This window comes from Seriola dumerili, unplaced genomic scaffold (genome assembly GCF_002260705.1).
Source record: "Seriola dumerili isolate Sdu_G_001 unplaced genomic scaffold, Sdu_1.0 BDQW01000105.1, whole genome shotgun sequence".
Taxonomy (NCBI): Eukaryota; Metazoa; Chordata; class Actinopteri; order Carangiformes; family Carangidae; genus Seriola; species Seriola dumerili.
This window is the reverse complement of record NW_019174360.1, coordinates 970,003-980,088: the sequence shown is the minus strand read 5'-3', so window position 1 is coordinate 980,088 and position 10,086 is coordinate 970,003. Positions and strand designations below refer to the sequence as shown.

General features: G+C 42.3%; 1 protein-coding gene across 1 annotated transcript; it reads left to right on the top strand.

Annotated features, from left to right (window-relative positions):
- Positions 1–5,529: 5,529 nt before the first annotated feature.
- Positions 5,530–9,327, top strand: LOC111222733 (ATP synthase subunit beta, mitochondrial). The gene is made up of 10 exons (XM_022746561.1): positions 5,530–5,665; positions 6,548–6,721; positions 6,830–7,004; positions 7,189–7,310; positions 7,418–7,602; positions 7,711–7,869; positions 8,036–8,158; positions 8,254–8,466; positions 8,556–8,757; positions 8,855–9,327. The coding sequence occupies exons 1-10, from the start codon at positions 5,563–5,565 to the stop codon at positions 8,950–8,952; spliced, it is 1,554 nt and encodes a 517-aa protein (XP_022602282.1). The 5' UTR covers positions 5,530–5,562; the 3' UTR covers positions 8,953–9,327.
- The last annotated feature ends 759 nt before the right edge of the window (positions 9,328–10,086 follow it).

Genomic DNA, 10,086 nt, shown 5'->3' with positions numbered 1-10,086 from the left:
CTCTTCAAAGCCGGATGTGAAAGGCTATAACGATGCACTTCCTCAGAATCAGCCCAGTTTTTTATTGAAACCCGGTGCGTGTCCTTTTCAGCACCAGAGAAAAGTCTCATAACTCCTTAATCTCATTATAATCCCTACAGTCCTGGATCAGAGGATGCTTAAAATCCCATGAGACTGCCTGCAACCATAAAGACTGGAGCTGGACTCACATACTGTAGCTCCACAACAGGGATGACGGAGTGTGTTTTTATTTCCTACTGTATTACTGAAAGCAAGGAGACGCGAGCCGTCACTCAGGAATGCTTCCCCCTGAAAGATGGACCTCCTTAGATCTGGTTCAGCTCCCTCTCCCTCGTGCGGTGATCGAGCAAAGCGAGGGCATTTTTATTCTAATATTATGTCTGTTGGGGGGGGGGGGCCTAGTCTGCAGTGAGAAATAGGAAAAAAAACTGTCACTAAAGCTCCTACTTTAGATATTTCACGACTGAATGAAACCTGTGCAGCTCAGACACCTGTTTTGTTGCATAACTCACAAAATATGGCAAAACTAGGACACAGCATAGCACTGAATATCAATATGATATCCTTTATTCAAATGGAAAACCACAGAATTTCCAGGCACTGTCGCAGGAAGAAATCTTAGCATCCTGAAAACCTAAATAAGGCAACAGCAAATCCACATTCCTCCTAATGACAATTTCTTTTTTATTCTGGTTCTTTCAGAGCATGAGTTTTGAAATAATGAGCCTAAGTGTTCAACCCTACCGCATTTAAAAAGTGTACATTAATGTTGCTGAAAGGTTTTCTAAAAAAAAACAAAAAAAAACGCTCCCCACAGTGTCTCTAAACTACCTGACAATAAGGTGGCATTCGCCAAGCGTACGGGAATAAACAAGAGAAGATGGCCCCCGTCTAAAAGAGGGTGCAGACACCATCATTAAAGAGCATCAATAAAGAGCAGGGCCTGGCATTTTCTTTTTATTTAATGCCTCACATTTGAATTTTAATGAAAAAATAGTTTCCTTTTAAAAAGGTGTGTGGCATGAAGAGAGGAGGGGGAGCAAGACAGGAGTGAGTCTCTCTTTTATGACACTGCGGAAGCCACCACTTAGCGCTTTGATATGCGCTAACCCCCCCCAGGTATCTTTCCTGTGACATTTGGCTTAACAACTGTTTTTACAAGATAATGCATGTTCTTTAAACATATAGTTACAGCACTAAGGAGAACATGACTAACACCTGATATAAAGGGGAGCTGACAGCTACACCACAGAGCAGGGCGAAACTGAAAATAATCCTTATTGTGTAAGCACTACAAAGCCCCAGAGGAGAGTGTTACATTTGACTGTACCAGAAATATTTAGATAGAGTTGCATAAGTTGTCAGTCTCAGATAAAATGCTTTGTTTGTCTGATACGTTTTTCATGCCAGCAGCTCTGTGGGGCTGGAGCCACATGTTAGCATGTCCACGGCAACATCAACATGCTAACATGCGGCTCAAACATACTATGTTTTAATCGTGTTGGGAGGCTAACACTCGCTAATTACCACTAAACGAGAAGTACGGCTGAGGCTGATGGGAATGTCATTAGTCTGCAGGTTTTAAATTCTGCCCTGATGATTTTACTGGAAGAAAAGTTAAGGGATGCTAGTGTGCACATGTCAATGACGTATTACTGCACAACATAGTGCAAAAATTCACCCAGAGCAATGGAAAAAGTCGTGTTCAATGCACGTATACTTCTTCCTGCTAACTATCCCACAATGCAAGTTTCTGTTTGCAGAAATCAGCAGTTGTGCGACTGTGTTGAAAGTGTTTGAAATCTCCATTTACTGCTCAGTGTGGAGTGTGGGATATGGTGAGTAGTAAATCAGTGAAAAAGGGAGTGATTTTAGACACAGCCATCATCCTAGTTTAGCATATTAGCATACTAACATTTTCTAATTAGCATCTGAGGTTGATGCGAATGACATAAGTTTTTGCAGGTATTTGGTCATAATATAAACTACTGGACAAATGCAAATTATATTATTATGTTAATGTTCAAAACATTAGAGAAAACAGTCTGGACCTAAATTGGATGCTAATTGATAGTTAGAATAGTTGCAGAGACATTTCACTAAAACACAAAAATGTCAATCTCCTGTGGCGCTAGAGGAAGAGTCAAAATATAATTGCATGGGTTTCTCCGTGCCATGAAATAATTGTTGATATTTCAGCCTGGACCAAAGTGGTGGACCGACTGAAAGACCGACATTTCTGCACTGTCTGTAGCTGTGCAGCAGAAGAGGACCAGGGGTAAGAAGCATCTGCAGACGCCACTTTAACTGTGTAGCAACCACAATCTGTTTCAATCTGCTTCTCTGAGCACATTCTCATCACCTATCAAGTCTTTGATTGATGATTTGATCTTATGGAAGGTCAAAGGTCGCCTGCTGTCATTATGTGATGAAGGACGGCTTTGCATAACCCGACACAGACACTGCACAGGTGGGGCTTTTGTTGTGGAACGTTCGCGATGATTTGAAGAAAAACAAAAGAAGAGTTATTGTTGCGGGTTCAAATGCGGAGATTACTCCATGATGTGGGTCATCAAACTCTTCTAGTGACAGCTGTTTAAAATGGCAACAACACTGGCATCTAGCGCGTTGGCTCGGTTGAAGGAACATGTCGATTCTTGTATCACCTGGCTTCTCACACAACAGTAACCCAACACAATCACAGAGAGGAGTAACACATGGAAACTTTTAGGGAAACAATGATCTCAACATTACATCACTTGCATCAGTTTAACAAGAAACTTTAAAATAGATTTTTGTTATTAAGGGACAGTCAGACTCCTGCCTATGCAGTACATATGTACCTGCAATAATCCACCAACACAAACCACAGTAGCCTAGCAACACAAAGTAATCTCAGCCATCACTCATCAGTCTTTACTTTAGGGCATGCACAGGATGCTTAATTCAAGTATGCGCTGTGTTTTCACAGACAAATACGGACTAGCAGAGTTGTATCTGCGCCTGCAGAGAGTCAGATAGTCATCTGCAGGTAGGAGTGTTTTCAAGCGTCGTTCAATCAGTCACAGTAATATCCAAAACAGTGTGAGTGTTTCAAAAATACAGTCAATTGAAATCTGAAGGAATGCCACGACTGTGTGACATGATGCGAACAGTGAACTCAATAAACTCATTTTGACTGAACACGCTTTTCACCTGTGTAGTACTGCACATACCTCTGCTCTGTGTGGAGCGCCTACAGCAGGTAGCAGTGAATATCTTAATCCTATGTAACATATGTAATGTAATAAGAGGATGACCACTTTAACATTTAAAAAGGGGATTAGTGAACAGACACGCTAATTCTGACGCTTGCAGCTGACACAGTGGATAGTTGGACTTTCTCAGCAGAAAACTAATACAAAGAGTTAATATGTGGATTTGGGAGAATATTGTGCTGACACAAGAATGTCTTACACACCAGATAAAAGTGTTTTTACAATGTTAAATAAACTCACACTCAGCTTAAAGGACCAAAACCTTGAAATGTAAGACAATAGATTATCCGATTATTGTTCAAACTCAATGTAAAAAATACATAATTTATGTTATGCTTTTAACAGGCGCTTTGACAAACGGATGATTTAAGCCTCTCAAAATGAAAAAGCTCCACATATGTCACACACACACACACGTGCAAACTCTTGCACAAAACCTCCAGCTACACACTCTGTCTCTTTTGGTACAACAGCACCCTCTACTGCAGATATGGTGGACTCACTTCTCTAAGCTTACAATGCACACCTGTTCCATACAACATACAACATACTGCAGACAGTACAAAGACTCATAGTATACTGTTTTTTCCAATTAATATCCAAGAGATGAGTTAAATTTACTGTTTGTAGTAGCAGGAAAAGAATACTAAAGCACAGGAGCAACAACACAAACTTGTCTTTGCAAAGACGCCTCTCCAGGGAGACAGCATGTACAACACCAAACCCTGGACCTTGCTCACTTAAATACAACACAACACATCATTTATGGTTTTAATTACACCTCTGCTTTTCCTCCTTTGGCATGTCTAAAATATCTGCCCTGTAAAAGGTCTGTTGTGTTTGTCCTTGTTCACCATTTCCTATGTGCATTGCATTTTGGGAGTGCACAAAGGAAAGCGTACATCATCAGCCTCCTCAAAAATCAAGATTTTATTAGTCTGACTGTGACTAATCTTTACTTAGTAACTTTTTAGTATGAGCACACTATATGCCTAAAACTTTCTTCTTATTAGTGAGTAGTTTGGATCTGGGGCACAGCTGATTATCTAGACCAGTGTTTTGTTTTTTTTCCAATTCAGCCCTAGTTCTGTTCCAGCTCTTTTCCTTTCGGCTGTTCTGGTTTCCTCTCAGTCCCGACTAAACTGCCCAGAGGAGCTGAGTTTTACGCCTCCAATTTCATGTGACAGCTATAGCTTTCTTTGCATATTAACATTTAATATACAAAACATATGATCACCTTGCAAACTGCGATTAGCAGCCAGTTTAGAGAGCTGGCTAAATTGGCTCAACATTAACAAACAAAAACATGAAATTGCTGCTCACACATTAATGCATTGATAATAACAACAAAATAATAATGTAACAACAATATAACATTCAGAAAGGGGCCATTCTATGTAATTAATACTTTACTTTTGATACTTTAGGTGTATGCTTTGCTGGTAATTCTTACAAATATTTTATCATGTGATATCACTGCTTTGACTTATCTGAATACTTCCACAACTTTAAATAATTATAAGGGATGAGATATTTATTTGTTATACCAATCATCATTATTCAGATGTTTTCATTTGTCTTCCTAACACAGATCTATGAAGTTTTATTTTATTGTATACTCAGCAATAAGTTTAAACTTCACTTTTCATAAATACAGCACACTATGGATAAGTGAGTGTGCATGTTTGCTGGTGTCTGTGACTGTGTTTCCACCAGTCACCAGACAAGCTGTCAAGTCAGTGTTTAGCAGTGATAGACTGAGGTCAACTGTCATCTTATGTTGAGGTAAAATAATATAGCTGATTATGTCTTATTATTAAATACAATAACAATAAACACGAGCTGAATCCTCTAGTTTTCAGTCAGAATATGCAACTCATAACTGTGGACGTTTTCTGCAGGTCCTTTGGAGAATGAGGGCAGTGTTAGTGACCCAGGAGTGCAGCAGAAAACTTTACTCCCCTTGACAAAGGACACTGTATATAAATGGAACTAACCCCTCTGCCTACCATGTAGATCTGAACCACTGATTTAAATGAATGAATGAATGAATGAATGAACTTATAACATGGGTAACATTTGCTTTCGACTGTCATTCACCATTCACATTCACTGTCAAATAGGCCAGTCCTGTGGAGGGCAGAATGTCAGCTGGATGGGGTTAACGTCTGCGCATGCTCAGTAGGCCCTGGTTACGTTGCACGCAAGCGCAGTTCGCCTCAGCGGTAATTCATTATAAAGCCGCAAGTTCCTCTGTCTCTTTCCACCTTCAGCCATTTTGACCATGTTAGGAGCTGTGGGACGCTGCTGCACCGGGGCTCTGCAGGCTCTCAAGCCTGGGGTCCAGCCCCTGAAGGCTCTTGTTGGATCCCCAGCCGTCCTTTCACGTAAGTCCTCTATGCTTGTTGTTTTTTTTTCAGCGAAACTGTGTTAGGAAAATACGCTTTTCAGCACTTGTCAGAAGAGGGCAGGGACAATGCTAACGCTAGCTGCTGCTAGCAACACGCTGGCTTGCACTGCCGTAGGAGTAGCAGGCCGGAATTTGGAAATGTCAAATTTGAGATGTATTGGAATAATTCCAAAATATTATAATTGTACACACGACCATACATGCTCATATTGACAGATGTCATGCAACAGCTAATGACTAGGCTGTGATTTTCTTGTGTTAGATGCAATGACCTTTGTGTAATGACATGAGGCGGTGCGAGACGGTGCACAGCCCGCTAACTTAGCATTAACATTCCGTGTTGCTTTTCACAGCAAAGTAACGCTATTAGCTAAACAAGGTTATAAAGTCGTATTAGCCCACAGAAGCATTGAGGTAATTTTGCAACAGAGAAAGAGCCATGCAGGTAATAAGCTATTAACGAACTTGCCATTGAATGTCCTGCGTCTGTCGTTAACAGTAGCAACATTAGCAACGTTAGCTTGAAGTACACTTCATTCATCTGTCAGTCCTTCGCGTTAACGTTAGGTAGCCTGGGTTATTGGGGTTGTATTTATATTTAACACACATATGCAGGTTGTTTTGTATTGATCAGTTATTACAGTTGTTTTTAAAGCTGATTCATAGATTGGCCGACAATGATCACTTGACATTGAGACACAGCGGCCAGACACGCAGTTATTGAGCTGTCCTATCCGGGGCTTACACCGAACATGGTGGCTTCTTAGACACAAATAAACAACGCCAGTGACATAAGGTCACGACTGCAGCACACACATGACGCAGCTAAATACAAACATTGTCTTAACTTGCTTTACAGGCAGAGACTATGTCGCACCTGCCGCCGCTGCCAGCGTCGCCAACGGGCGTATTGTGGCTGTCATCGGTGCCGTCGTCGACGTCCAGTTCGACGAGGGCCTTCCTCCCATCCTCAACGCTCTGGAAGTCTCCGGCCGCGAGTCCAGGCTAGTCCTGGAGGTGGCACAGCATCTTGGTGAGCTGCTTGGAGTGTAACCTTGAGTCCTGAACCGCTACAAGGAGACAAAGACATTCAATTAATTGTCACACTAGGAGATTAATGTGAATGGTGTTCTGTGTCTAGGGGAGAACACAGTGCGTACCATTGCTATGGATGGTACTGAAGGTCTGGTCCGTGGACAGAAAGTGCTGGACACCGGTGCCCCCATCAGAATCCCAGTGGGTCCCGAGACCCTGGGCAGGATTATGAATGTCATTGGTGAGCCCATCGACGAGAGGGGTCCCATCACCACCAAACAGTGAGTCCACTTTAAAAGAATAACAGAACGCATCACATTTATTTAGTGACTTTCACAAAAATAAAACAAAATGAAAATGTACAAGTGACAGCAGCATTTGTATTGCTAATATTAACAAGTGGCAATGAGTTAGCTTCAAAATGTCTGCAAAAGAGTTATACTGGAAACTGTTGTCTTCCCTCAGGACTGCACCCATCCACGCTGAGGCCCCTGAATTCACTGACATGAGTGTGGAGCAGGAGATTCTGGTCACTGGCATTAAGGTTGTGGACCTGCTGGCCCCCTACGCCAAGGGAGGAAAGATTGGTATGGGGAAAAAAAAAGTACATATTGTTCTGGCAGGATAGACCGTTTCCATACAAGCCACTTTGTAATATTACAAAACTAATCTTGCATTTCTCCTTCATTCACAGGTCTGTTCGGTGGTGCTGGTGTCGGCAAGACTGTATTGATCATGGAGCTGATCAACAACGTGGCTAAGGCCCATGGTGGTTACTCTGTGTTTGCCGGTGTGGGAGAGCGTACCCGTGAGGGAAATGACTTGTACCATGAAATGATTGAGTCTGGTGTCATCAACCTGAAGGACACCACCTCAAAGGTGGGGATTGTGGAAAGCCATTCAATAATTAGAGTTTATGAAAACTGAAGCATAGAATAGAAGTGAATACCAATCACTGACCTCAGTCCTTGTCCCCCCCCCCGTTAGGTGGCGCTGGTGTACGGACAGATGAACGAGCCCCCCGGTGCCCGTGCCAGAGTGGCTCTGACTGGACTGACAGTGGCTGAGTACTTCCGTGACCAGGAGGGTCAGGATGTGCTGCTTTTCATCGACAACATCTTCCGCTTCACACAGGCTGGCTCTGAGGTCTGTGTAATTTCAGGATATACATTTATAATTGTGGTTAAAATAAGGTTGTATTTCATAATTTTGAAAGATGATACACACATTTTGCAGCCAAATCTAAACCTCAAGTTTGGCTTAAAACGTTAATGAACATGCTTGATACTGATTTTATGTCCTTACCTCTCAGGTGTCTGCCCTGCTGGGTCGTATCCCCTCTGCTGTGGGTTATCAGCCCACTCTGGCCACTGACATGGGTACCATGCAGGAGAGAATCACCACCACCAAGAAGGGCTCAATCACATCTGTGCAGGTAAACAGTTACCTCAAGGAGGATGACTGACTTCATGTTCTGGTGATAGATTAAAATATACTTCAGGCTGACCAAGTCTCAATTCTCTCCACCAGGCCATCTATGTGCCTGCTGACGATTTGACTGACCCCGCCCCCGCCACCACCTTCGCTCACTTGGATGCCACCACTGTGTTGTCCCGTGCCATCGCTGAGCTGGGTATCTACCCTGCTGTCGACCCCTTGGACTCAACCTCCCGTATCATGGACCCCAACATCGTCGGAGCCGAGCACTACGACGTCGCCCGTGGTGTGCAGAAAATCCTCCAGGTTTGGGACTTGATCATTTTTACTTCCTCAAACCTGTATTCTTGATTTTTGACAGTAGCATTTAAACATTTGTACACTTCCTCCTGTAGGACTACAAATCTCTGCAGGATATCATTGCCATCCTGGGTATGGATGAGTTGTCTGAGGAGGACAAGCTGACTGTGGCCCGCGCCCGCAAGATCCAGCGTTTCCTGTCCCAGCCCTTCCAGGTGGCCGAGGTTTTCACTGGCCACATGGGCAAGCTGGTGCCCCTCAAAGAGACCATCAAGGGCTTCAAGAGCATCCTGGGTGGTAAGTGTGCCACATTTTTAGCTTGTGCTGGTGACCCTAGCCTCATTTTGAAATGTATTTAATATTAACTCTGTCTTTCATACCTGTTTCCCTGTAGGTGAGTACGATCCTCTGCCTGAGCAGGCCTTCTACATGGTCGGCCCCATCGAGGAAGTTGTTCAGAAGGCCGAGAAGCTGGCTGAGGAGCACTCATAAACATCTAAACAATCTCAGTTCTGTGGAGAAGAGAATCAAAGAGAGGGAGGGGGTCCTTTGGTTAAGGAGCACTTGGTTTGTAAAACATGTCAAAAATGCAAATGTACCTGTCCTGTCATCCTGAAAGAAAGTTCTATTTAATGTTTCCAATGAAAGATGGAATAAAACACTGTCTTTACACAAAACTTGTCAACTGTATATTTCCTATTATAGGCTTTCATATGTTGTAGTTGAGAATTTTGTTCCTAATGGGAAGTTTCATGAAATGGCTGTCCTCATCTACTCTGACCACAAGATGGCGTTCTTGAGCCATGTAAAGCTACTTGAACTGTGTTGCAGCTTGTCACGTACTGAAATAAAACGGCGGACAAACAATATTGCGTGTCTGTTTCAAACTGAAGGTCAAGTTTGTACAACACTAGAGGGAACACAGTGAGGAAAAAACTTATATTTGGTTTAGATTTCTAATCCTATACCTTATCAAAACTCCCTCAAATCTGTGATTGAACGGCAGTGTGCATCAGAATGATTTCATTACAAAGTAGATTGTAGTGCCCAATAGTACATAATTACTCCAACTGAGACAGAAACTGATGAACCAATTATTCATTTAAGTGCATTCAATTTGTCCACTATGAAAGTGTAAGCTTGTTGACAGGGGAGGAGAGAGCACTGGAAAACTACTCACGTAAAAGTACTGTTACTTAAAAGTTTTACTCGAAGTAAAATTAAAAGGTGTAGTTAGATAAAAGTAAGTCATTTAAAATGTAGTCTGAGTAAATGTTACTGCATTCTTCTCCCCCACTGCCATTAATCTAAGCTGCAAATATGTGCGAGCTGCTGGACAATTGAATTTCCCAAGAGGATGAATAAATTGTCAGTTTATCTGCCTATCTAGGCGGAAGAGGAGGGGTAAAATATGTTGTACGGTGACAATGATGATTAGATAATAAAACTATTAAATGAAAGAACATCTTCAGGCTACAGACACATATGCAGGTTGTTGTTCCAGGTGAGAACTGCACAGAAGGTAATCAGTGAATCCCAGTGAGGCACTTTGAAGCCTGTATACACAGTTTACTTGGTGCATCTAACTAAAATTAATGCAGTTTAATATATAACAGTCCTGAAATA